Here is a 27,261-nt window from a genome sequence, read left to right as displayed (position 1 = left end):
TTCAAAAACACCTCATTATGATAGCTTGCGGGGAAATCTTCCGCAATTCTATCTCGATTGCTCTCCGTTTTGCGTTATCTTTTTCAACGCCAAGTAGGATACCCTTTCACTGGTATTTGTTTGGAAGAATTTGTGGTGGCTGGGAACCTTCTGGGTTTCAGCGTCGAGGTCCAGCGAGGCCCAGCAGCCAAAGAGTGGCTGTGATTCACAACAAACTCCATTAGACGCAGCCTTTGCCACCAAGTCAATCATCGTCCTTGAATTCGAGAGTTTCCAAACTGAACCACGCCCAACGTAACGTAAATCCTATCGAGACACTCACAGGACAACGCGTCTGCGGGCTACTTATGACGGAAGTTCTCTGTTGATCCACCCCCCTTCACTTGCTGTCAGTGGTATAACGATACGCGTCTGACCACGCGACGACCTCATCGAAAGAAGCCTTTGTGTATTTCTGCCTTTCATTAGTAATACCCATCCAAGTGGTAAAGATCGTCCATCACCTTGAGGTGTTACCACTCATCCGGATTTCGTCTGCCGCCATGAAACCTGGGAAGACTCAACAAAAACAAAAGGCTGAAGGGAACAACAAAGCCAAAGCTATGAGAAATCGTGGCACAAAGGTGCTTCTCACTGGCCGAGATCCAATAAAACAGCCGACGCCTTCTGTATCTCAGCTCCTTCGCGAATGGTGTTTCCCACCTGCTCCTACACCTTGTGCTATTTCACAACCAACTATTCGAAGCTCATCCCGGGCCGGGTCTTTTGATGGAGACTTACCGCGACATATCCTTCAAACTTCATCGACTCCTGGGTCTGACAATCAGCGTAGTGGAAAGAGTGGGGATTTACTTTCGGGTCCGACATACCGCCAAGATGAAGAAACAATCTACAACGCAGAGGAACTAGTGTCGCCATCAAACATTTCTTCAGAGAACCTGGAAGATGTAGAGTCACGGAAAAAGAAAAGAAAGAGAAAGATCAGAAGCAAGAAGGGATGGCTAGGATTTAGCATAATTAAATGCAAGGAAGACTTTACTATTCAGGACGGAGGACTAAAAAATGTCGAAGACGACGAAGACTGCATCACTTACGATGCTGAACATGACGGTTTTGTGTTTGTCGACTTTTTAGGGTTGGACGATGCCTTTGCACCTTCCATCATGATGCCCCTTTCAAGAAGTCAGTCGGAGGACGAAGATAGTTCTGACCCAGAAGACAACGATGATTTTCAGAATACATTGGAACCATCGTCGGCAGTTGACCCAGAGTATAAGCATGCAGGACCTGTTGCGAGAGCTGCGTCTCCTGAATTGTTTACGAATAACAACGGCAGTCAAAGTGATCTTGAGGAACAGCTGAATGAAGCGATGGAAAGCTCCCTACCTCGCTTAACGAAGCCACCTGTGAAAGTTGTAGGTAGATTGCCAAAGTTTGCATTGCCAATCAATGTCAACGACACTAGATCTGGTGTTGCTAAATACCTTCAATCTCTGTCTTCCGCAAGACAGCGACAAGGAGCATCATCCACTGGTCCTTGGCAGATCATGCCACCCTCACCAGAAGCTCACTCTTTTGACGCTCACGCAAAGAAAACTTCTGGACCAAGCTCTGTTTCTCAAAAGGGCAACTGTCCGAACAACCAAGGAGCATCGGACTCTAGCCTAGTTACAAAGCAATTCCTGGTGAATCCACCTAACTCTCCGAGCGACGATGTTAAAATGGGTGATAAATTACTTAGGATGGGTGAGAATCAGGATGGCTACACAGATTTGGAGGAATCTATCGAGTTAGTTATGGATGAGTATCTGGCACGTTCTGCCGAGAGCGACTTCTCGGAACCATATCCTGATGATTTGGAACTACAAGAAGAAGCACGATCAAACAGCCCGCCTAGAGACTTACGTCACTCAGTTTTTACTTGGACTACAGATCAGAGTCCCTGATCAACTTCAGCATGGCCACCACATTCAAAGCTCCCGACTAAAGAACTTTCGGCGCCAAGTGGTCATATTTCGTATCCTGCACTGTTCGAAGAGTCTTGCGAACTTTCGAGCTCCCAGCGTACGGACTGGACAGAGTCTTCGATATATAGTTCTAAATCGGCACGACAGTGGTGTTACGGCAAATCAAATTACGTAGGATGCAGCGAAAATTCGGACAATCCACTGAGGAGGAGAGAAGCACGTATGGTGACTATACGTGGCGGTGAGGCTCCATTAGTCTTTCTTTTTGGTATCAGAAAGCTAGTAGGCAACACTATTGGCTTGTGTCGGTATGTCGCAGACGGAATGAGGTTAAGATGACAGACACGAGTGTGAAAGCGAAAAATCATGTTGCCGGCTAAGAGAAAAGTAAGGAGAGGAGGAGCAAAAGATGAGACCTTATGAGGGTACAAACTACGAGAGAAATTTTGTGAGGGACAATTGTGGAGAATCGGTGACTTTCACAAGGCGTCGGTCGTTTGTTTTAATAAAAATATGGAATTTATGTTGACAACCAACAATGAAGAATAGTCCATTATTTTCTCGTGTCTATTTTCTTTACTGTAAGGGGACGAACTTCCATGAGATTTAATGTTGATGCATGTAGGAAGCATTGGGACTGCATGCCCCAACACGTCACGAATGTTGGTGGTTCTTCCCCTATTATGTCAGTGGCAATGTAGTTAACTGAAAATCATAGACAAGTTGAGCAGTCATTCTCAAATGTTTTATCCTAGATTTAGTTTGCAGATATGAGCACATGTCTGGGAACATATCTAGTACCATTGAGTACTTGACTAGCAAGAAGACTTCAGGCTCGCAATAATTTCAGCTCTTCGGACTGATTGTTTCTTGTAGGAGTAAAATCAAACTAGTTTTGAACGTCTTAATCATTGTAGGGTTAGAAGATGGATGATTTAAATATTTCTCTATCTTAATCCATTCACCACTACACCCTAGGACCATCTGCGTCACCAGACCCTTAAAGTCCCACAAAATGAGCTGATATGATGATGATGACCGGATTAGAAACCGAAAATCCTGAACATCTGGCTGTCCAGTAAATGGAGTCCCTGCTACTCTCAGAGATATATGATTTCTCATTGTAGGATTTTTAGGTGGTCCTAGCTAGTTAGTGAAACGTCTCTGAACAAAAATACGAATCATGGGATTTTTTCTTCAGAAGTTGCTATTTTTTCAGAAGTTACAACCATGATTTAACTACCTTATGACATAAAGGAAGGTGTGTCATATATTTTCTGGAGGATGCGTTGAGGCATAATGAGGTTGGACGATCAAATTTTGAAGTGAGTCTCAGAGTCTATTCAAAAGAACTTTTCGGTATTTGTTGGACACATTCTATCTGTGCGAACATTTGCGGAAATACTCCTGACTGATTGATGTCTTAGTTTCTGTTTCTAAACCTATCCTTGGCGGAGTCAGTACGTGAAAATTACAGAGCTACGCCACTTAATTGGTAAATCAAACTATTCATATCATTTATCTCACCTAGTATAGAGTTTCTGAGTGCTATTTACCAGTGTGATATCATGTAAATAATTTATTTTGTTTACAGGAAGCATTGGCGTTTAATTAGTCAAAGGTGTTCAATTATGTGAATTATTAAGGTAAATTATACCCACACAGTCGCCTTACAGTTTCTGTTCGATGTATTTTGTAAACATGGTAGATTTACTAGCATGAGCTGATTGAAGTCTCTTTCAACCACATAAAATGTGGAAATTTATATCCAAAATTGAAGTAAACATCCCAAAGGTGTTTTCTTAATGGTAAACTAGCGATTGATCTTTAAGGTATGTCCTCTAAATTGGACTTTTTAGATGGAAGAGTTTTGTTAGATGCTGAAATAAATATTGGATATCAATTGCCGATTATTGTTTGGCTTAGTGAATACCATAAATTGTTTAATCGTTTTCTCATGAAAGGACGCTATTATCTTCACTTCACTAAGGCTAAAGTTTCCTATTTAGATATACAGTAGCCTTCTTATGCCTTTGTTTTGGTTTGAGAATTCACAATAAAAGCTAATTTCCATAATTTCTTAACTGAAGTTCATCAAGTGTGTTTCACAGTATTTATAAGCTGCGATTCTCTCTGAAACCTTATTTTTAAACACTCTAACCTACCCACAAGGATATTTCCTGTTGTTCGCCATCAAAGAAACAACAACTAATATTCTACCACAACACTACTATTCATGCACTGTATTGATATTACCATTAGGTGTCTCTACAGAATATTCAACATCGACAGTCAATATGTCTCAACCGACTAGTGCTCATCATGGTTGTCAGAAACTTCACTTTCAACCAATATCAGTGAAGTCCGAGAAGACTGGAGGTGACAAAATCTGTATTGAAGATGTCAAGGGCATCTTGATAGATTTTATATCACGATTGAAAGAGAGATATAAGGAACTGAGAGAAAAAGAATTCGAGAGAGAGCAGAGGCAGTTCTCAGATTTCAAGGCTTGGATACAGAGCAGAGACGAGGAACGAGAGAAGAGTCACAATAATCAATTTGAAGCTTTCGAGAAAAGACTGCAAATGATGCTGGATACCCACACTTTGATTGGACAACATTATGGTGGAACGAAAGAGGCCCCCCAACAGATGTCTAAAGAAAAGGAGCGATATCGCGCGGAGCCAGATTTATGGGAGGCAGAAAATGGAGTACAAGAAACCGAAACGTTGAAGCAATCGCAAGCATTTAATGAACATTCAGATGATGATATTACAGTGGAGGATGACATTGACGTTTGGGAAGTCCGGTCCAAATTACATCCCGCTATCGATAGCAATCTTCGTCCCCGCAAATTCACTATTACCGCTGGTAGTGACCAAAAACAGGTAAGTGTCATCCTCTATTCATGCTTACATGAAAAACATGGGGTTTTAAGCAGGGGCGCTAAGTGTGCGTAACATATCGTTGACAATGCTGTCAAACCCTCAACCCCGCCCCAACGGCCACAGAGGTCAGTGTTGAATGCTTTCGATAGTATACTAGAAGATTTGCCGTTGAAGCAGATCTCTGCAATCTCTAGACTCCTCAAAAGCGGCGGTCACACTTCATCGAGATCTATCACAGAACATGAACAAGGAAGTGATATCGAAGAGGAGTATATCGTTGATGAAGACACAGTGAATGATGTTATAGTCAGTCGGAGTCATTCAGAGGAGCCTGTCAAGTCATTGTTGCGCTCAAAACACCCAAAAAGGTCTCTACAGGGGAAAAGGTTTCTCTTGCTAAGTCGCTCGATCGAACTTCTACTAAACGACGTGTTCAGAGCGCTCCAACAGAGACAAGCCACGCGAAACGCCTAAAGGCAGACCATAGGAAACAATTTATGCCACCTCCAGCATCGGCAACTAAGCGGGTATCACAATCACGCCCTTCGATGGCGAACACATCTTTCCAATTAGGCACAGCATTTCCAACACCAGTATCGGAGTCTCCACGACAAAACGGTGAAAAAAACAAAACTTCTCAAACTAGAAGAAACGACTCAGGGGGTGGCCCAGACTCCGACGAAAGTTATGACCGCTTGTTACCAATGGTAGATGAACGTTATCGTACTGTGGGCAACGTCACCTGGTGTATCGGAAAGTCCTACTTCTGGAATCCCGCTTCAAAATCCTACACAAAGGGAGGAGGCGGTGAGAAAGGCTTCACGGATCGAAAGGTTGCCTTGAGACAAGTTATTGTAGGTATGGCAAAGTGTGTCTATGTTGTCAGGCTAGGTGTAATGCAATGTGACGATATCGCGACTAAATACCTTCCTGATAGTCTCATCAAGAAATACTTTCCTCCGGGAGAGATCCATGGTGACCAATGGAGGCATGAAGCAGACCCAATTAGCGAACTTGATTCATTATGGAAAGCAGTTGCTAATGTTTACACTAACACGAAAAAAGGGATATTGTCGATTGGCGGTGACATGTTAGCTGCAACAATAAGAGAGTGGCCAGCATTGGACTCCACGGCAAGGGAGAGAGAAGTGCTATGGGACAAGTCTTGGAATATTGAACGGGCTGGAATACTTTTCAATCCGGTACTGTGTGTTCTTGACCTCAAGCAATTGTTTGGCGACGTGGATCCACGGCACAGAAACCTACTACGCTGGCTTAAACACATATTCCACTGTGTATTGAATTCTCGATGGGCATCCACCAATCTTGTCAACCAAGCCAAATACAGACACGTCAATTTGCGAAGTAATGTTTTTGAAAGTTGGAACCTTCCTTTGCCGACCCTCGAGGACGTTCCTATAACACTATCCTTTGGAGCCGCCCGAAATCGATAATCTGACGACAGGTCTAAAGAAGAGAGTGGGAAAGATATCCAGTTGCCCAATAGATGGAAACAGGAATTTGCACTCACAACGCGAGCCTATTACTATTGAGAATGATGTGATTCAGTGGACGACTAAGATGAGCGATGGCGCTCTATGGGGCGGAGAGCTTTACTTAAACTTTGGGATTTTACTTTAGGTTTACATTGTAAACCTAGTATGGCATGACTTGGCATGTTGGGACTTTGCAAAAATGCATTCTCTTTCGTTGTTATTGGGACACGAACACGCAAATAATAAAATAATAAATTTCCGCGTGCCACGAACTGTATTTTCCCCAAGTTCTTACCTGTTATCACTTCTTCCAGTTAGAGTCCCATTGCTGGTTGGTGCCCGAGACTTATTAGATTGATTCAGAGATAATGTTTTCTAAAGGTTAGATCGTCACTCTTAGATTGTAAGATTACTTTGAGAACTCAGTCAAATAAACCTCCTCGGAGTGGCTTTAAAACTTGAGGAACGTAACAGAAGTCAGACAGTAATAACACGCGTGCTTAATTTTATGGTTAATCGCTCAATATTTCAGTAGGTTGTTTGAATCACATCTCTTGAGATTAAGTTGTCATGTTTTAGTTGCGTAATTATCTAATTATAATAATTATCTGAGCTGGCGCAGCCTGTACAGCCTGTGTAAGGCAATACTTTCACATTCTAATTTACCCAGATAAACTCTTGCCATTAGTTAGGCATAGACGAGCCAATGACGCCGTGCTATAGCCACAACCCAACACATAACCAGCCCCGGCGAGATGTGGCAATTGCGAGCCAAATAATCTGTGATGTCTCATTATCCACGTAGTATCAGCAAGCAAAATATATCTTAAAGGCAATCTGTATTTTCTTTTCCATAAAGATAACAACACGGGTATTGGACAAAAGTACTCTTGGTAGAACCGCATTGGAAGAGCTACTCCGGGGTGGAAATACCGTTCTATCATTCCAACCGCAGGGTAAATACCTTTCGAATTCAGCGAGTGTTAGAATATCACATGACCGGGCAAGCTATGAATGTGTTGGTTGGATACTAGGTTGTGTGTGGCTGAATGCTATTTAGTTATGCTTGTTTAGGTTCTAATAATAAGTTGTGTTGGTTGGGTTGTGAGTTGGCAACACCCACCTTCTGAGATGTTTCGGATGTTGAAGTGTCGTCTCCAACGCCAGTTGCGCCTACGGATAGGAGGAATAAGCTTGTCTAAATGCAATCCTCGACCCTTCTATGATCGTGTTGGAAATAACACCGCACTTGAAAGGGTTCGCGGAAAATAACATAACCGGTTCATTCAATTATTGCGGTTAGAACGGGGCTCAGCTTTGAGCAAACTTCTAAAGATTGACTTACATGACAAACTGTGTAGGCAAAACGTAGAATATAAAGATGACAATCAATCATTCAACAAAATCCGGATATCTTCTTCGTTACAAAAAATACACATCTCAATAATTTTTTCATCTATATCAATGCTCTCAAATTTATCGAACTCTTCATAATCACCAACAAGATGCATTCTTTCACTCTTCTCACGTCACTCCTGTCACTTTCCTTCACGGTCTCGACCTTAGCAGCTCCGGTCTTATCCTCCAAAGCAACAGTTTCAGGGAGAGCACAGCTACCCCCGAGTGCTTCAGATGTTTTAGGTGCTATAGAGGGACTCAGTCGTGATATGAAAGCTGTAACAAGCGCTCTCGATGTACTCCTTACTGCAACAGATGCCACTGTCATTTCCGACTTAGCACAACAGGCCAACGACAGGGAGTTAAATGGAGAGAGACACCGCATCATCTTGAAAGCCGCAACTTTGAATACAAATCAGGAATCTGAAGGCAATGTAGCAGAAAGTTCGATCAAAATCAGCCTTCACGGTGACGGCAAATCACCTGAAAGCGCTGACTCGTCCATCTTCGGAAAATTACAGACAATTATCGATGCGCCTGCTTCTGGACAAGTTGTCAACAACCTTGCACGAGAAATTGAAAAAACACGGTCTGTAGTGCACTCTCTCACACGTACAGAACAAACGCTAATGAACATCTCTAGAAGTTCGTTCATGTTGCCATCTATTGCAGATCTCATGAATGCTGCCTTAGCTGCGACTGGTCAAGCCGAGTTGACAGTGGAGAGAGCCGATCTCGGGCTCAGAGGTACCATAACCCGTTGAAAATGTGGTGGACATCTGTGGTCAGAGGTAATTTTTGGGAACTGGCCATGGAGAAGACACTTGCTTCCAAGTGCTTGAGTTGCCTGGCGAAATTAGCGAGTTGTTTGGAAGCTGATATACAGCCAGAAGTGTTATGAAACTGTTCTAGAGGACGGATAGCACATTAGGTAGATGTACTAGGGTGTATCCACATTAGTATAGAAACGGAAGCACCCAAGTAAAGCGATCGTAATCGAAAAACCTTACGTCGTGTTGTTGTGTCGAATTCTACCCCAGTAGATGATCGCCTGCTCAAGGACAATTTGAATGACTTAATTGTAATCGTATGTTAGCTACCTAAAACTATTAACTCTTGACTATGAGTCTATAGTAAACTAACACTCTTTTCAAAACACATGTTAATGGCCATGAGACTTGAATTCCTCAGGTATCCCTCCCCCTTTCGAGGTGAACCTTTCCACCCATGCCTCCAATCTGAAAGGCTTAAGCTTTATTAGCTATTGCCTGTCTGACGTGGACAGATAATTCAGGCTCTGAGTTACGGGGTTGAGTCATATTTTGGTGTTAAACGTAAAGAGAAGCCTTGAGCATGCAACACTTGCACTTGCAGATAATCAGCGTGACCTCGAATGGCACGTTGCACAGGACAACTGAGTCACAGCTACTGTGATTTGATGAGTGGAACGAGTAGTTGCAATACATAGGCACAGCTATCTTGCTAGCTAAGAAAAACCTGCAGTTGCGGAGTCTGTTATAAAAAGTCAAAGAGTAGGAATTATAGACACTGCATCGTTCGTGAAGATTAAAGATGATGAAGGCAATGAGCGCATATCTTTGAATATAAAAGTATACTGCCACACGATTTCGCGTGCCTTGCATCCTGACAGACGATAGAAAAACAATGCCCGGATACAAAGCGCAGTTTTCGAGAGTTGTGAGAGACCTCCTTCGACAATTCGTAGATACACTCTTCTCACCAATACTCTAGCATTTCTTACTCCGGCGTTTGATGCTCGATTGAGAGGTGATTATACTAAGCACGATGCGTTCTGATTCTGTCCCATATTTGGGGAATCCTATTATGATAAGTCCTTGGATGTGAGTGAAATAAAGCCACAGATTCCACCTGTCCTGATTCTCGGAGTACAAGAACTACAAGAGAGTGGTATGATAATCATAGGAAATGCTAGGTTGTACATTTTAAGGAAAGCGATCCCGCAGCAGTTGGCCAGGGACTGAAACTATGTACATTTTCCATATCCTTTTTGACATCCAGTTCCACAGTGAGTCGTAGTGCTACCACAAAACCCTGAAGAGCTGCAACACTGACCATTAAATGGTCCACCTACACAAGTAAATTTTCCGGTCCCGCCACAACTACCATCTAGCGTAGGAACGTTGGTGGTCAAGCAAGCGGTCGAAAAGCCCTTCTGACAGCCCTGCGCACAGTGATTTACCGTACTGCCACAGAAGTTCCCCTTGCTGCAGCAATCACCCAAACCACTGCCTCCGCACTTCTTGCCATTCGTACCACAAGCTCCATCTGAAGAGATGTCCGTGGGCTTAGGCGTTGTTGTGGTAGTCGAAGTAGCTGGGCATGTTCCGTAACTCAGTTGGCAGCCAGTTCCGCAATGTGCAGTTGTCGAGCCGCAGAAATTAGAGGACGAGCAGCAATTCCCGAACGTGGAACCGGTACATGTATACTTATTCGTCCCTCCGCAGCTGCCATCTGGAGAAATATTGCTGCCGACGCAAGTTCCAAAGGTAGATTGACATCCCGCTCCACAGTGGCCAGTGGTAGCACCACAAAACCCAGAGGAACTGCAACAATCCCCAAAGGTAGATCCTTTGCAAACATACTTGTTAGTGCCACCACAACTCCCATCCGGCGAGATGTTAGTCGTTGCACATGTTCCGAACGATGGCTGGCAGCCCGCGCTACAGTGGGCAGTATCAGACCCACAAAATCCAGAAGAACTACAGCAGTCTCCAAAATTAGACCCTTTGCATTTGTACTTCTTGGTCCCTCCGCAACTCCCATCTGGAGAGAGATCAGTAGTAGTACAATTGCCAAAAGTAGGCTGACATCCAGCGGTACAGCTATGTAGAAGTTAGTCCCGAGATTACCTAAGAAGCTCATTTGAGATTAGGAAAGATACTTACTGAGCTGTGGTAGATCCACAAAATCCCGAAGAGCTACAACAGTCACCGAATGTTGAACCTTTGCAAACATAGGCGCCAGTACCACCACAGCTACCATCAGGCGATATTTTGCTTGGCGAACCAGGTGTAGTAGAATTCGCACATATGCCAAAAGCAGCTTGACTATTTGTACACAGTTATTAGGTGCTGTCCCAGTGGTGAGTTCGTGAAAGCTTACCAGCCCGCTCCGCAATCGGCAGCTCTAGAACCACAAATTCCATCTTTGTTGCAGCAGTCTCATACAATACATTGCAGGTATACTTTTTAGTTCCTCCACATTTTCCATCCGTCGTGTTACCAGTCGCCCATGGAACTGTCATGGGCGGCAGCGTCACAACAGGTTGCTCACACAGTCCAGATTGACAAGATGACTTGTCACAAAAACCAGATCCCTTACCACATTTGCCAGCTTTGTTGCAGCAGTCTCCCCATGTCCCTCCACATAGCAAGTTTCCATGAGTTGTACCGCAATTGCCATCAAGCGAGTAAGTAGAGGGAAAGCCAACGCAGCTACCTTCAAAGCATGTGCCGGCTTGACAATCCGCTCTGAAAATCCATTAGTTGTGATCATGGGCTAGCAATTTCTGGACACTTACGTTGCATCGCCGCATTTCCAAGTTTGAGAATTGCAGCACTGTCCTCCAGAATAATCTTTGCAAGTAGTATTCGCGTGTTGTGGGCCACAAAAACCATCTTTGCTAAGGACGAGCGCAACACCTAAAGGACGTTCGAAATTAGTCAGCGGAGGCCTCTGGCTACGGACAGATGAGGTAAAGTACTTACCTCCAGCAACACAATAGTTTGTATTTGGAGCAATATTGCTGCAATCCGGTTTCAATGAAGGATTTAGCTCAAACAAGCTTGCCAGCTTGATGTCGTATTTGTTAGCGATCTCGGTGCAGGTGTAATAGTTGACAGTGGCTGGTGTAGTGCCATTATATCTGCATTGGAAATTCGAAGCAGCACAGACAAGCCTGAGTCCAGTAAGGAGAACGAAGAGAGGATGCGTGTACCACAGCATGTTGAACCGCGTAAAACTACATCAGAATAGGGGGGGACCAGCCATCTTCAAATGTCTACTCTTGTAGGCTGTTGTAGCCATGCTCAAAGCTACTCAGAAACCGAACTTGGATCGTGGCCGTTGACTCCCGGGCCGGTATTGCCAAGAAAAAGCAAGAAGCATTCAGTCAAGGGGTTAATTCTTACAGTGATCTCACGGATGTGTCTGGAATGCCTGCAAAGATGTGTCCAGGGCAGCTGAGTGCAGGTGATAGAGGCACAGTGGGTCTAGTTTATTCCCAATGAGTGTCTCATCCGCTCTTAAGGCTGGAGCCTAGAGTCCTAGAGCGGTTTTCCACAAGTTGTGAGCTTATGAGTTCCTACCGGCAGGTCAAACGGGGAAAGACAGGTCAAAACGGGGTAAGCTTTACGAGGGGATTGAAGCCCTGGTGGTGATGCCCCACTTATAGATACGAGTCCGCGAATCAAGATGCTTATCCTGTCTGACCTCCCGCATTCACGGAACCTACCAGATCGTTAAGCTTAATCATCACCCAACTTAAATTTAACATCACAACTCTAATCTCTACATCATACTGGAGGTAGTATTGCATTGTTTTCTTCAGGTCACTCCGCACACAACGCGGACGTATACCCTATATCGAACGCCTCGCGGGTAGAATGATGGGATGATTGATGATCCCTCATTTCAGCAACCGCGATTTTCTTCGACAATCTCTTCGTTCTCATGTTCCAAGCCTGCCCAGGCCATCCTCTACGGCTTAGGACAGTTCGTGCTATGCTTAACATATGTTAAGCATTTCAGAGACGCAAAATGTTGGAACTGGAGAGCACACATCACTTGCAGCTGGCCAACACCTGAGTCTTTCACCCAAATTGGGGTTGCATGAATGGAGGCCTTGTGCATACAAGTCGCCTCGATTCCATCCGTCTAAGTGCAATAGGAGCCGCAACTAATACATTCGAGGATGCATACCTATACCCTCGCTTACCATATTCGGTTGTGGTTGACTGCAGACCCCCTGGGCAGAAAGCAGTCGTTAAGATTACCAGCACCACAGTGAACCCCTAAAGTCCAATCCTAATCTCCGTGTTTTCAACAGACGCTGACAAACATGTGAAACTTTGCTTGCAGACGATTGTCATGCTGATATTACTGCGGCATCAAAGGTAGAGGGGCCACTGGCCAGACGGTCTGCCAAGGGCTTTAGGACCGACCCGTTTAGTTCTCGGTCATATCATTTAGGGACTTTAATGGTAACTAGTTGGCTTATGGTTACATAGCTCTTCAATTATCCGTATCCAAAAAAAAAACGTGCGCCTGTGCTCGATTAGGGTGGCGGGCGCCTAAGGAAAAGGGGCACCTAAGGATCTATCTACGATGTGCTCCGTTCTCTCAATTTCTCAAATGTCAGCGCTAGGATTTGTAAGATTCGGCTTGATACTTGGATCAGACAGCAACTTTTACTGGGAATGTGGAGAGCATGCTAGCTTCCAACAATAATGAACCGGTATCACACTTATAGTTCTTATAAGAAGCTTGGTGGTCCAAATTCGATTTCTCCCCGAATAGAGGACCATTCTGAACACAATCATTACATCATTACCATCACATTCTCTGGTAGGGATATTTCCACCGTGTCTAAGTTGATAATACTGACTCCTTCTAGGAAGAAATCTTCACAAAAATGAAGATAACTCTGGGGCTGGTGGTTGCTTCCATTCTTTGCCTTCTCACGCATTGGCTCGATCAATCACATGCTCAATATATTCAAGACTACCAGGTGCTGAATCCTGGCGGGGTGCCAACAGTATACTGGCGGCGTACGACGAACAATGCCCTCACTGAAGTCATAGTACCTGCTTCTCCGATCGCCATTGAGTACAATTGTCATTACATGCCAGCAACCTGTCAAAACGCACTGGTTTGGATTAACCGTCCTATAAATCCTCCCCAGGGCACACTAGGTCGTTCGCGTAGATTAGCTATGTGGGCTGGTTCGCCCAATGTCTTTGCATACGACCTCAAGACCGCTGCCAAGGAGCATAGGGGGGATAGAATGTGCAGTAGTAGATGGAAAGACACACATTCCTGTCCAGAGATGAGCGTAGCTATTCCACCTCTCCTGTCTGTCGTCATCCAACCACCAATTATGCCGGACAACTGGATGCCAAATACGAGGGAAACCCTGGATCCTATTCAAGTGAACGAGATCGCAGCACAAACGAAGCCCGATCCTAATTTCCCCACTGATCCGTCTAAAAATATCACTGTCCGGAGAAGTGGCCGTTATTACACTTGCGAGGAGTTCCCCCCTAGAAGGTATGCTACTTTCGTCGATCTAGCTTGGCTGGAACGATAGCCGATTAGGGACCCTATTACTAAACGTTCTTTTGCAGTTGGGTTGAAGGTGGTGTAGGCACACCAGGCCAGAATGTGTCTCCTGAACTCGACGGATTTAGAGGCGAAACAATCTGCGCTCCTATGATGATGAATTTGCAATGCAATGGTGGTGCTGGTATGTATAATCTCCCCATTCATTTCACACAATATGTTGTAAAATGTGCGCTTTAAGAAACCTTTTGGATACTCGCTTCAGGAATATTTGTGACTCGCAGTGCTGATAGAACATACAGACGACGAAGGGGTCTGGTCTGAACAAAGTAAACTCCGGAGTCTTTGGAGTTGAAGAAGAAATACTTACTGGTATCTGTAGATTGGCAGGGAGGACTTCATACTCAACTTCAGGTAAGTCATGGAACAGTATTTCTACCCCATGTCAAGTTTAGGACCACATATCCAACCTGTCAATTTTGTTGATGCTCTCGGGGGCTTGAAAGGCCGACTTTTGCCGGATCACTATAACGATCGACTGAGATCTCTTTATTTTGATACAACGAGCACCCATGACTAATTATTTTTGACAGCTGTGGATCAAGAGAGCCGCTAGGGCTCGCCTTGGTGTTGATCCTGACCCGGAAATTCATGTTGTTGTTTTCAACTTGCTTCTCGTCAATAACGGGCCAAATGGGGTTCCCGGCTCAGTACGTTACCATGCACCAGTACCAGAATCATGGGACGTCGGATTGGACCGTCCACTTCCTGATAAAAGGGACGATGGACCTCCCATAGGCAAGATCAGGCCCTCCGGAGTCGAGATGTTGAAGTACTTTGGCAGGTAAGTCCCGCTTTGCCTTGAGAGAGAGAGGACATCTTCTCATAAGCTTCACTAACATCCGCACTAGCTTGAGATCTGAAGATTATCTAGAATCCGTCAATATTCCACTTTACAAGAATCAGACCATATCAGATTTAGCAGATGATGACACTAACCATACGCCACTAGAAGACGAACCTAGCTCTTTGAGTTCATCAGGTTTCAACATGGTAGCGAATTCGACTTCGGACTCCGATAGTAGCTCGACAACTTCAGACCTGCCGACAGCTACTTTGGACTACACTCTCGCTGACGCAGTCAACTCTACTGCCCAAGGGGTAACAGTCACTCAGCAACAGCCAGGACTTGGCCATCCTGACATCCTCCAATTGGGAACAGAGTATATTCTCGGGCAACTTGGGACTGTTTCCAATGATACTGCGTCGAACTCTTCTCTTTCGCTACTAGGCAGAAATACAACTACGACGGCTCAACCGCTTCCGAGGTATTTGAACAAAGACCAACTGAGAGAACGAACACAGATGACTCCATTTTCCTCTCTGAATAAAAGGGTAGATGGTCCAATTCAGTGTTCAGCAACGCAGGAGTGTTTAGACGGCAGCTGCTGTAGCGCCGATGGAAAATGCGGTTTCAAAGAAGTGTTAGTCAACAATGAATTCACACAGAGATCGTAACTAAATCTAGGCTTGCAGACATTGCGGTACGGGCTGCCAATCGCACTGCGAGGCCAAAGCTATGTGCGGCATTGACTCGGCCGATGGTAAGACATCGTGCGGGCTCAAGCTGTGTTGCTCTTATTATGGATGGTGTGGGACGGAGAGCGTCCATTGCTTGGACCCAGAACCACTGGTCGGAAAGGTCAGTGTCACATGACTTCGAGGAAAAGCCTCTGCTAACACTTATTTTTTGAAGACTCCATGTCAGCAAGGGTTTGGGGGTTGCAAAATCATACCACCCCCTAGCTGTGATAAGAGATCTGGCTCATCTCGCGGCAGGCGTATAGCTTACTGGCAAGGCTGGAATGTTCGTGAGAGGACTTGCGATACTGTCACTCCAAATCAGATCAACACCCGTGGCCTTACTCATCTGTTCTATGCGTTTATTAGTTTCGATCCCGCCACTTTCCAAATCGCCCCAAGAAATACATTGGATATTCCTGTGTACGGCCAGTTCACTGCCTTAAAACGCAATGGATTGCAAACATGGGTAGCAGTTGGAGGTTGGAGCTTCAACGATCCAGGTACACCCACCGAATTCGCATACAGCAACATGGTATCGACTGCTGCGAATAGGGCAGCATTCATCAAGTCTCTTATTGCCTTTATGGAACTCTACGGATTTCAAGGAGCTGATCTTGACTGGGAATATGTAAGTTGACTCTCTGGAGCAATTTTTTCATTCAAAATCATTGTCGCATTTCGTCCAAACTCTTATAAGAAAGGAGACTAACATTTGTCGTAGCCTGCTGAACCCAAGAGAGGTGGAAGGAGTGCTGACACTGATAACCTTACACTGTTGATGAAAGAAGCTCATGCGGCATTTGCGGGCAGGTTCGGGTTAAGTTTGACCATCGCTCCGGACTATTGGTATCTTCGAGGTTTCAAGCCGGTGGAAATAGAGCCATATGTCGACTTTATGGGATTCATGGCTTATGACTTACACGGACCTTGGGATAGCGATGTGAAGACACTTGGTCCTAAAGTCCGCCCACAAACGGACATTACAGAGATTGAGAGAGATTTGTTACCATTGTGGTTCGACGGCGTTGATCCGAGGAAAGTAGTCATGGGTATTGCTTACTATGGGCGAACCTATAAGCTCACCGACTCGTCTTGTGGGTCTATGGGATGTCCCTTCTCGGGAACAGGAGCTCCAGGTCGCTGTACCAAAACCCCAGGAGTTCTGTCCAACAGAGAGATTCGACAGATGATCCAGGAGAATGGTTACAAACCGTATACGAACACCACGGCCATGGTGAAGTACTTCACCTACGGTGGCGACAATTGGGTCGGTTACGATGACGAGGATACCTACGCGATGAAAGAGCTTTATGCCGACAGTCGATGTTTAGGTGGTATAATGATCTGGTCTATCGACTTTGACGCTACTGTGGGAGGTGGGGGAGGACTCAATAACTGCACATCGCCTGAAAGTGCTACAGTCATCCCAATGGCTCATACAACTGTCGCGCCTAAAGCCACTTTCACTGTGACCAACCCAATCGCGACTGATATCAACCAGCTGCCACCCGGTACTAAGCAGAACGTAGGGCAATGTCCAAGTCAGAACTGCTTGTCATGCAGTTTCTTTCGCCTCATCACTTCAACGTGTTGTGGCTTTGGAGGGAGCACGGGTAACCCTATTGTCATTCCTGCGAATGTTCCTGTCCCAATGGACATTCCCCTACCTGCTGGCTTCGTGCCCAACCAGCCGTTTGTCAGTCCAGATGGTAAGACGCACCCAGCTGGCGTACCACTGCCCACAGAAACTATATTACCTGGAGGAACTATTTTCACTGCTCCGTTTGTTATTCCGCCTGGCCAACCTCTAAGAAACGGAGAAAGTGACGACAAAAATGGCAATGGTACTCTCGGTAAGTTCAGTCGGGTAACCGAATATCTCTTTCGCTTACCCTTCATCTTTGCATCAATTGATTTGCCCCTTTTCGAAAGAAGCACCGTGCTAACTCAAACATATCTAGTATGGGTTGATCCCTCGATATGGAAGTCGCCAAATCCCGAAGTTCAGTGCTTCTGGCCGTGTGTCTTAGTATTACCTCCTTGGCCAAAAACAACGACGATTGATTATCCTCTTGTCACCGTAACATCCGGTACCTGGAAATCAACAATTACTCACAAACCATTAACAGTCAGTTCTTGGTACATATCAACTATCGTTGTAAGCTCCAAATCTTCTAATGACGGCACCAAAAAGAGAACATCCGTCGTCATACCTGTAATGACCAAAACCTGGCCTCCTATCATATACACAGATCCTAGCGGTGCCAAGCATACGACTCGGCCTCCCGGACCAATGCCTCCTCCTCCGCCAGCGGTGACCGGTCCCATACCCCCAATATTGATCGTAAACGGTACACCAAAGCCTACAACTCGTCCTTGGCCGGACCCATGTTGTCCTCCTGGGCTCCCTGAAGAGCCCAACGAAGAAGAAGAAGATCCAGAAGATCCAAATCCAGTCTGCATCTTGCGACCCGACGATCCAGAAACCGAAGATCCAGACCCTGGAAATCCAGCCCCAACACCTACAGCCCCAAACGAACCCGACCCGGCTCCTACTCCTACGACAAGCATTGCACCTTTACCTCCAGCACCCACAGCGCAAAATCCTAATTTCAGCAAAGATTTTGTCTCTTGTTATGATGCTGGACAGTCTGTAACCTCAGAAAGGTTAAGCGGTGTAGTTAGCAGTTTCTGTAAGGTGAACTTTTTCGAGGGATACACTTTAGAGTATACAAACAGCATCATGTCTTCGAGCTTCTCTTCCGGCTGGAAGGAGCCGAATGGCGCTGGTGTGACTACTCTGGTTTCTCTTGAAATCAAACCTGGGTGCCAGTGGCAGATAACAGAAGTGTGTATCTCCTGATTTACAATTCCCACTGCGAAGAAGATGAGAAAGTCGATACTGACACCGTGAATTAGGACAGTTGCAACAGTGAATTCAAGAAAATTGTTGATGGCTGCAATAAAAGTGCAACTAAAGCAAGTCAGGGTGGAATTATGGAAAATGATTGTGTCAAGTATCGCCTCGATCCAGATGCTAATGCACCCCCTCCCCCACCAGCTCCCCCGCCTACAGACCCCCCAGCTCCACCTCCTAAACCTACGGGAGCGGTATGCCTCTCTGTCGGAGCTTTTGACTTTCAGGACGGGAGTAATTCAGCTTTTGAGGCCCTGTTAGATAAAAGTAAGTCCTAAATTGCGTTCGAATTCAACATGTCCATCACTAACCACACTCAGGGGATCTATGCGGCGACAAAGGCCAAACTCTCGATGCTGTAGACCCTTGCGTGGCAGCCCGTAACAGGGAGAAAATCAAAATGTGCGGCAAAGAAGTTTTTTTTCAGACGGTTGATGGGGAGAATTTTGATAAGTTCGACTGTCGTATGGCGCTCAACGTGGACGGCTCGGTGTATGATGCGACTTTACTTGATCCGTACGCTAGTGATAATCCTTGTGGGATTACGTGTACTAAGGGCGTATATTTTGGGTCGTATACTGGACATTTGCACTTTCCGAATGTGCCGTTGTGCGATTAGCTTTGGCGTGATGGAATAAATCTTTTTTGGATTATAGGTCATTTATCTACCAGCTTATGTAGATATCATATTCTGTATTTTATCCTACTGTTTAGCGCCAAATTTACATATGTTTGTTCTACTGCCTCGACTTTTACCTGAGATTTGACTGCAACAGGTCACGTTGATACTGCGTCGCCCCAAGCTGTGATGTTGGTTGTCAAATTACTATATCTCCTACTCCGTCACATGGACACTATTTCAAGCGCATAGCCTTCGTCTCATAACGCGGCACTAAAATCTACCTTTGCCACCACTTCAGCTTTCTCCCGGGGTCGGCAGCATCTAGATGACCTCCTCGAGAATGGCCGGGCTCAACAACGTGAGAGAAACCGGCTTGTCATCACCCTAAAAGGCTAATTACTTCACTGGCACAACCGACCCACGTAAAGAAGAGATATATATCTGTCAAACTACAAACAATATTACCTGGATACCGTGTCATCTAGAAGGATATTTTTATCCGTTGACAGGTATCTAATAACCATGTCTTTCAATTCTTACGTGTCTCAAAGGCCAGACATTATTTTCGGTTTCACCGGATGTTTATTTTGCTCGACGGAGTACCCTCCCAATTACCCAGCCAGAACAGGGCGGGAGATTTCTTAAATAAATACCTAGGCATGCTCTCGTAAGATAATGTCAGAATTCGAGAAACCACACTACGTTATGGAGGTCATCTCACGAGGCCAGCTCAACACTTTAGCAACACGTATCTGGTAAGACGGCTTCATACCGGTAATCATCATGAGGCCATGGGACAAAGTTCCAGCAGCACGAACGTGTAAATATAGTTGTTAGTTTGATGGTCAAGCGCGGCATACATTGTCTTGTGCAACGCGGCGTAACAATCTACTATGAGGGAACTTTCTTGAAATGGAGAATAATCCGCAGTATTTACATGTATTTACCGTAGTACTTCTTGGAACTATTTGAGGATTTTAATTTCGATTATGGGACCCTGCACTATGACAGCATATTTTATCTATATGTAGTGCAAACATGTCTCCATAGAGATTCAGCTACTCATGAACCAATCAAATCCACGATACCTAGTACAAATGATATTAACGATATACATATATAAATTTGTATGCAAAAACTTGCGTTTTATCATGTATTGGCGTATCATACTCGGTAGCTAGAATTTACCAATCGCACTGGAAACGGGCACGACAATACAGCTCAACATAATAACTTATACGTTTTACCACCACGACTGTCGGACATAGGCGAAGAAGGAAAGGTTTCCGGCAAGCAACAGTGCAATGTTACTGGTTTGCGCCACAGTTGGTTGGAGTTTAAATTGAACCTCGAAGCGCTTCCGATTTAGGCGAGCCCGTTACGAGGGAGTTGGGTCAACAGCGCAGCCACCATACAACACCTCGTCTGGCAGAAGGAGTATAGACAGCAAACAGAGGGAATTCGAGAGTGAGACACTTTTCATTCCAATCTTACTTCTGAGCAGTCATCTTTTTCATACGGGGCCGCCGTCTAGGAGAGCGGATGGGGATCACTTCGCTCGCTTAATCACGCTTACAAGATATGCCCCCTTTTCAATTTGGAAATGTCGTACAACTGAACGATGATCCATGAAGTGAGGTCGAACAAGAAGCAGCTGTTTGGGTAGCTGTGCACGATTGGAAACAGACTGCCAGTTAAGACATATGTTGAGAAGTTGGACATAATCTTTTTTTAGCAGAAGAATTGAGCGTCCATTAGTATATAAGATATCGAAATACTCATTGAACGGTATCTGAACAACCACTCCATCGTCCAGAAAAACCACTTCAACTTTATTCATTCTATCTTCTCTCTGCTTCTACCTCAAACCAACTCAATTAAATCTTCAGGACTCCTCACAACATGCATTCCTTCACTCTTCTCGTCGCCCTCCTTTCAGCATCTTTCGCACTTCCAACACTTGCTTCACCAATCCCTACCACAGGAAGCACAGAATTGCGACCAGAAACCCAGAGACAGACATACAATGCCCGAAATGCTGCTATCAGTCTGGCCGTAGCGAGATTGAGTGTTGACGTTGTATCAGTGACCTGTGCTCTCAACGCAATCTTCCTCGCAACCGATCCAAAATACATCTCAGAACTCGCAGAAGAAACCAAGAACAGAGCATCAGACTTCTTGAGTGTCCCAGCGCTTGGCTTTGTACGAAGCTACCGATGGTACAACACAGACAGAGGCTGCTACAACTGCGAACGACGTGCTCGTAGAGAACTTTGTCGGCAAATCTGGCACGATTGGGTATCCACAGCCGGAAACTTTCTTTTGGAAATTGCAGAGTATCATTGACGAGCCTACTGCCGCTGTGAGCATCAATAATGCCGTGAAAGAAATTGGAGCAAACAGGTTCGTGGTGGTTTTTCCCGCTGACTGAACTTTTGCTAATGATTATTTTTCAGAAACGCAAATATCTTGCCGAACATCATCAATCTTGTGGATGCTGCTCTGCTTGCTACACATCAACTTCCGTTGAGTTTTGAGCAGAAGAGAGTGTTTAAAGGCACTTCTGAAATCCAACGTCGCAATGGAACTGCGGCCTATTAGAGTCATTTGTGGAATGGCAGGTGATAGGGGACTTTTAAGGAGATAGTTGGAGAAGATGGTAGGCTAGCGGACAATAATTGACTTCTACTGGGCGAAAGAGTCAGGAGAATTGCTTGGGTTTCGTATGGCGTTTTTGAAATTGCATTTTTATACAGACACAGGAAGCACCCCTCAGCCAAACGACATTTGAATATTTAGACAACATTAGGATAGGAACGGGAAACACCCCAAGTTTGAGGTAGACAGATATAGTTTTTAAATACTATTTTTAGATCGTGAATCACCTGTTTGCTGGACGTATTTAGAATTTGATGTGCGTAACCCGAACGTTTTTATAGGCTTAATTAGTGTGCTTTGTCTAAGGGGACCCTTTCCCTAAGCGAGGACAAATCTGAAGCTGTCGTATCGGAAGTCTTATTCTGCAGAGCAACACATTTGTTTCCGTTACATATAGTTCACATTGTAGAGACCTCCGTTTGACACTACAGAGGGAGCCATCATGATATGGATATTGGCATTGCAAGGGGATGTCTAAGCTACACACATAAGTACCTAGGTACTTTGAGAAACCTTATCCGTCTATTGGAAATGGGGTCCGTTGCGTCCTGTGACATTTATAACCTTATTTCTTGAGAAATTAAAGCTCGCTTTTATTGATCAATAAATTAACGAGGTCTAATTGTTAATGGCAGTCCTTTCTGTCACGAAATTTCCCAAGAGCAGTCTCATACCTTGTGGTTGAGCTCAAAATACGTGAGCCCATCAATGAGAGTTCATAGATTAAATGATTTCAGAATTGAAAGGTTTTGATGTACTAAAGTAGCTACTCAGAAGTATAATCTCTCCTCCAGAGTGAAGTATACGGTAATTCCCCCAAGTGCAGAACGCAGACAGTTATTGGCTAGGTGCTTCGAATCGTAAAAGGGAGCTTTTCAGAGCTGGAAGACCAACGATAGCATCTATCTCAAAGCTCTTCGCAAAATCGAACAGATTATTATAGATTATGTTAGATATTTCAGGAGATCTATTTGTCGCATCAGAGAAACGACGTTGTTGTGCCTCGGCGAAGAACGATCTTATCGTGGTTGCTGTGCGCACTATCAGCGCACTGACTGTCAACATGAAGATGGCTTCCTGCAGCAAATGTGCATGATCAATTCGATACCACCTCACCAGGACAAGAACAAGACACAAGAAAAAGCCTATCGGACCTGCATCACTTCATCCATTTCTCCTCTATCATTGGAAGATCAATCATAACATCACTGTTATAGCGCTAATTTCGATTGACTTCGTGTTGGAACCGATTTTAACGAAGGAGGTTGGGAGCATTATTAGGGGGGCGGGAAACCGAATTCTAGCCATCATCTTTAAGTGCAAATCCAGACCCATCACGCTTTCCATTCTTCCCCATTCCTCACACATTCTTTGGAGAGACTTTCTAATTCTAGTGTTCGATATCGTCGTCGCCGTCGGAATCGCCAATTACCAAATTTCGTTGTCGATACGCTTCCCGAATACATTCGTTTGTACTAGACTTGGGAGTGGGGTTTCCTCACCGCTGCAGTAAGAAGTCGATATCGACTCTATCGAAAACCCCTCACTTCTAAATACCATACACAAACCGACGCCATGCGCCTTTCACAAACACCGCCGAGTTTACTCTCGCTTCTCCTGGTCGCATTATCAAATCTTGAGCAAATCAGAGCTTTCCCTCTGGGAGAGTTCGACTTTGGAGCGCTGCTGCTCGGGAGAACGACTTGCGTATCTTACTGTGGCGCCGATAACCAATTTTGTTGTACACAAGGTCAAGCTTGCACGACACTCTCTGGAAATGTTGCGACTTGCATGGCAGCCGCGGGTGTAGCAGCTACAGGACAAGGAGGATACGCCGTCTACACAACAACCTACACCGAGACCGACCTTGTTTTACGGACAAGCACATATACCTCCAACTGGGTGGCAGCACCTTCAGTCCAACCCTTAGCGACAACAGCGTTAATATGCACCACCAGTCTCGGAGAGTCAAGCTGCGGTAGTATCTGCTGCGCTGCAGACCAAGGTTGTCTTAAACCTGGCAACTCATGTACGGCTCGAGCAACTAGCTGGGTGTACGTTCCTACCGCCTCAGCTCCAGTCGCCTCTGTACCAACCTCAGGAACTTATTCCGCACCACTACGACCAACAAGCGGTGGAGTTTCAACAGCAACAGCTACCATCTCGCCAACAACAACTCAACCTTTCATTCCACCTGCCACAGCAAGCGGAAGTTCACTTCCAATCGTTGCCCACAGCAGCAACAACGGTCTCAGCGGAGGAGCCATTGCCGGAATCGTAATTGGTGTAATCGCCGGTATAATTCTGCTATTGCTCCTCTGCTTCTGCTGCATAGTCAAAGCCGGTTTCGACGGAATCCTTGGCATCTTCGGTCTTGGAAAGAATCGCAAGCGACGAGATGAACGAGTCGTCATTACCGAAGAGGAGCGATATTCTCGCCACAGCGCCGGAGGTGGTTCTCGTCCTGTACACTCAGGCTGGTTTGGCGGTGCTGGTCGACCAGCTCGCGTTACCGAAGAGCGTAAGAAGAAGAGCAGTGGTTTCGGTGGATTGGGTGGTGTAGGCGCGGGACTATTAGGTCTAGCCGTTGTTCTGGGATTGAAGAGAAACCATGATAAGAAGGAAAAGGCAGCCGCAAGCCATGCTGGAAGATCGGATTTGAGTAGTTCTTACTACTCGTATGAAGACTCATATACTGGAAGCAGTCCGAGTAAGTTCTCTGTTCCCCAAGCCACATTCCCGTTTACTAACAATCTTCCCAGGCAGCGCAAGTTCAGATGACCGAAGAAGTAGAGGCACGAGAAATACCCGTCGTTCGCGTCGCTAGAATCGAGAAGATTTGATGTTATATATTCGAAAACTTAATTTGAGATGAGCCTTTTTTGCATTTGGATGGGAGCGATATCATGGCGTTTATGGAGGATCCCTGCTGTTTGTAGCTGGTTGATTTTAAAAAAATATGGGATATGTTTGAGATTGATACCAGATGAGCTGATGAGTTTGAGGCTTCGAATATATGAAGTATATGGGGAAGGAAAATGGGGGTTGTATTTATATCCTGCTCGCTTAGACAATGGCGGTTGGCGGGGCGGGAGACTGGAATGTTAATATTTTACCAGTGAATTCTGGCTGGGCTGAGGAATGTGAGACTTTTCTGACATGACCAACCAATGACTAGGGATATCGTAGTGTAAAAAGAGAGAAAGTTGATACACTATGAGATATAAGGTATCATTCGGGTCTCATTCCTGACGGTTTACAGTACTCAAACATGCAGCCGATGATATCTTGTACTGGCAATTCTGATTATTCATCTGTTTGAGGAATCGGGGATACAACGATGCTGGGCAAATCCTTTATGTCCACATGTTCTTGTGATCCCAGGTCGATAATGCGAACAGCCTCAATATCCACAATACCAACTTTGAAAGCTATAAACTTGAGTTCTACTTCGTAGCATGCCAATGGTAGCAACGGACCAACACGAGTATCTGTACTTAGACATACAATTTCTGTTGCCTCGAGAGCAGCACTTTTCTGCATCGCATGAATAATGTTGTCGTCGACTACCGCATCCGCGATTTTAGGATCGTTCTTCTGCACTGATGGAGGGCGGTTCATCCGTGTCTCGGTCCGCCGCCGCTTGGGAAGAACCGTAACGGCCAGTTTTCGAGGTCTATCAGATCGATTTACTATGAAGACTGACCAGGTGAAGGCAATGCCTGGATATATGGGGGTGTCTGCTGTAGGAGCAGTGAACGTCATCGTAACGCCAAAGTCAGGGACGTTCGAGTCTCGTGTTTGGCGGGTGGTAATATCTATCGAAGGTAGAGCGTCTGGTCTGGTGCTTGCAAGTGTTGAGATGGTGGGAGTTTCTGTTGCAGAGCCAATTGAGAGGTGTGCAGGTCGATGAGCTCTTTGTATTGCTTGAGTTGGGAGTCCGTATCCCGGATTTACTGGGGGGGTGAAATCTAGAGAAGTTGCCCATCGCATTGTGATAACCGGCTGGCAAACTTTTGACAGATGTGCTGTAGCGACAATAGCAATGTCCAAGACTCGTATTTGTGATTTGATGGTAGGGTCCATATAATCGGCTGCCAGTTTGTAGAGAAATGTGAGATCATCTTGAGGAAGACATGTGATAGGTAAAGTCACGCCTGAAATAACGTTTAGGTCTTTGACGGATCCTCCACTGACCTCGAGTTCAACCTTCTCGATAGTGATCTTACAGCTGGCGAAAGGGGTGATGTCAATGTCTAAAGATGCCACGACAGAGCTGTTGATTGATATGGTACTCGTCCTTGAATATCTAACACGAGCATTTATTGCTGGGTATATCTTCACCGATTGACGTGATATATTTTTCAAAGGGCGGAGCAGCTCGCTCGTAGCCTGACTAGGTGGCCGTACCTGAGAAACTCTGAGGGCTGATAATCGTGGTTTTATTCCACCCATTGCAGGGTCGTCGCTAAATGCCTCCAACAAATTCATCCCGGAAGGTATTTGGCTCGGTAAATACTCTTCAGTAATTGTATCACTTTCTACCTGCTCACTAGGTTTCAAGCTTGCGGTCGCAGAGAATACCACCGATGGACTATGTAGACGTAATCTAGGTCTAACTAGAGGAGCGGATAGTTTCCATACAACCAGTATATGATCCGCAGCATTCTCGTCATGTTCGTCGGAGCCTTGTACGATAATTAACGGTTCCTCGCTGTCTTGAACAGAACTTTTAAAGATGACTTCGTGGGGCGTTGGGGCCTCTTGGCCCTCTGTCGGGGCATTGACGACCTGCGCTTCGAGGTTGATCGCCAACCTTCCCAGATAGGAGCGAAGGGTACTCTCGTCGAAAACGGGGGTTTGTAAGACTACATAGACGTTGACAATTTCATCTGTTATCTAGAATGAGTAAGATTTTGACCCCGCTGAGGGCCGTCGTGCTCTTACCAAAGAACAACGCATGTCTCTGTGGGATAGCAGCTAACGGCGAATAGCTTCCCTCATCCAGTTTCTCCACTGAACCACTCAATGCTTCTTCCATATTGAGCTCGCCAGCAAGCGGAATGATAGTGTCAAGTATCGCGCTCTCAACAATATCGATGCTACCTCGAGGTCTGCCCTCGGGCACAGTCTCCATTTCGTCCATCATCTCGTAGTTATATGTGGTAAGGGTGACGAGAACAAGCTGGTCGGGGACCGTTTGAAAGAAAAGAGGAATAATAATAGCTTCTGAGCTTCATCTGCTGTAATTAAGAGTCGGAGGCGTTCAGGTGTGCGTTCTGTAAATAATTATGTGGCAGTGTGAGCGTCTGAAATCGCACCGGTTTCCCGGGCTGTCTCTTTGCTTGAGATGCGGATGTTGATGTGGACCCTGAAATTCGATGAAGCTCAGGCCCCGGTACCCATGCCA

The 27,261-nt window shown here is 45.3% G+C and overlaps 8 protein-coding genes across 8 annotated transcripts; 6 read left to right on the top strand and 2 right to left on the bottom strand.

Moving 5' to 3' along the window:
* Positions 1-542: 542 nt before the first annotated feature.
* Positions 543-1,946, top strand: GLAREA_07689 (uncharacterized protein; the record flags this gene model as incomplete). The annotated part of the gene is made up of 1 exon (XM_008082376.1): positions 543-1,946. One exon carries the CDS (start codon positions 543-545, stop codon positions 1,944-1,946), a length of 1,404 nt encoding a protein of 467 aa, XP_008080567.1.
* A 2,318-nt stretch (positions 1,947-4,264) lies between these two features.
* On the top strand, positions 4,265-6,309 carry GLAREA_07688 (uncharacterized protein; the record flags this gene model as incomplete). The annotated part of the gene is made up of 2 exons (XM_008082375.1): positions 4,265-4,855; positions 5,293-6,309. 2 exons carry the CDS (start codon positions 4,265-4,267, stop codon positions 6,307-6,309), a joined length of 1,608 nt encoding a protein of 535 aa, XP_008080566.1.
* A 1,547-nt stretch (positions 6,310-7,856) lies between these two features.
* GLAREA_07687 (uncharacterized protein) lies at positions 7,857-8,513 on the top strand (the record flags this gene model as incomplete). The annotated part of the gene is made up of 2 exons (XM_008082374.1): positions 7,857-8,338; positions 8,393-8,513. 2 exons carry the CDS (start codon positions 7,857-7,859, stop codon positions 8,511-8,513), a joined length of 603 nt encoding a protein of 200 aa, XP_008080565.1.
* Positions 8,514-10,122: 1,609 nt separating this feature from the next.
* GLAREA_07686 (Plant lectins/antimicrobial peptide) lies at positions 10,123-11,736 on the bottom strand (the record flags this gene model as incomplete). Its single annotated transcript, XM_008082373.1, has 6 exons — positions 10,123-10,554; positions 10,600-10,613; positions 10,677-10,838; positions 10,894-11,261; positions 11,312-11,432; positions 11,499-11,736. The coding sequence occupies 6 exons, from the start codon at positions 11,734-11,736 to the stop codon at positions 10,123-10,125; spliced, it is 1,335 nt and encodes a 444-aa protein (XP_008080564.1).
* Positions 11,737-13,143: 1,407 nt separating this feature from the next.
* GLAREA_07685 ((Trans)glycosidase) lies at positions 13,144-19,190 on the top strand (the record flags this gene model as incomplete). The annotated part of the gene is made up of 13 exons (XM_008082372.1): positions 13,144-13,161; positions 13,406-14,058; positions 14,136-14,254; positions 14,373-14,399; positions 14,453-14,484; positions 14,664-14,914; positions 14,982-15,554; positions 15,607-15,772; positions 15,839-16,282; positions 16,376-17,507; positions 17,616-18,502; positions 18,574-18,838; positions 18,892-19,190. The coding sequence occupies 13 exons, from the start codon at positions 13,144-13,146 to the stop codon at positions 19,188-19,190; spliced, it is 4,866 nt and encodes a 1,621-aa protein (XP_008080563.1).
* Positions 19,191-21,095: 1,905 nt separating this feature from the next.
* GLAREA_07684 (uncharacterized protein) lies at positions 21,096-21,794 on the top strand (the record flags this gene model as incomplete). The annotated part of the gene is made up of 3 exons (XM_008082371.1): positions 21,096-21,395; positions 21,424-21,596; positions 21,650-21,794. 3 exons carry the CDS (start codon positions 21,096-21,098, stop codon positions 21,792-21,794), a joined length of 618 nt encoding a protein of 205 aa, XP_008080562.1.
* A 1,632-nt stretch (positions 21,795-23,426) lies between these two features.
* GLAREA_07683 (uncharacterized protein) lies at positions 23,427-24,694 on the top strand (the record flags this gene model as incomplete). Its single annotated transcript, XM_008082370.1, has 2 exons — positions 23,427-24,561; positions 24,618-24,694. The coding sequence occupies 2 exons, from the start codon at positions 23,427-23,429 to the stop codon at positions 24,692-24,694; spliced, it is 1,212 nt and encodes a 403-aa protein (XP_008080561.1).
* Positions 24,695-25,157: 463 nt separating this feature from the next.
* GLAREA_07682 (uncharacterized protein) lies at positions 25,158-26,988 on the bottom strand (the record flags this gene model as incomplete). The annotated part of the gene is made up of 2 exons (XM_008082369.1): positions 25,158-26,743; positions 26,799-26,988. 2 exons carry the CDS (start codon positions 26,986-26,988, stop codon positions 25,158-25,160), a joined length of 1,776 nt encoding a protein of 591 aa, XP_008080560.1.
* Between the last annotated feature and the right edge of the window lie 273 nt (positions 26,989-27,261).

The sequence above is a fragment of the Glarea lozoyensis genome (genome assembly GCF_000409485.1).
Source record: "Glarea lozoyensis ATCC 20868 chromosome Unknown GLAREA16, whole genome shotgun sequence".
Lineage (NCBI taxonomy): Eukaryota > Fungi > Ascomycota > Leotiomycetes > Helotiales > Helotiaceae > Glarea > Glarea lozoyensis.
This window is presented reverse-complemented; position numbering and strand designations above follow the sequence as displayed.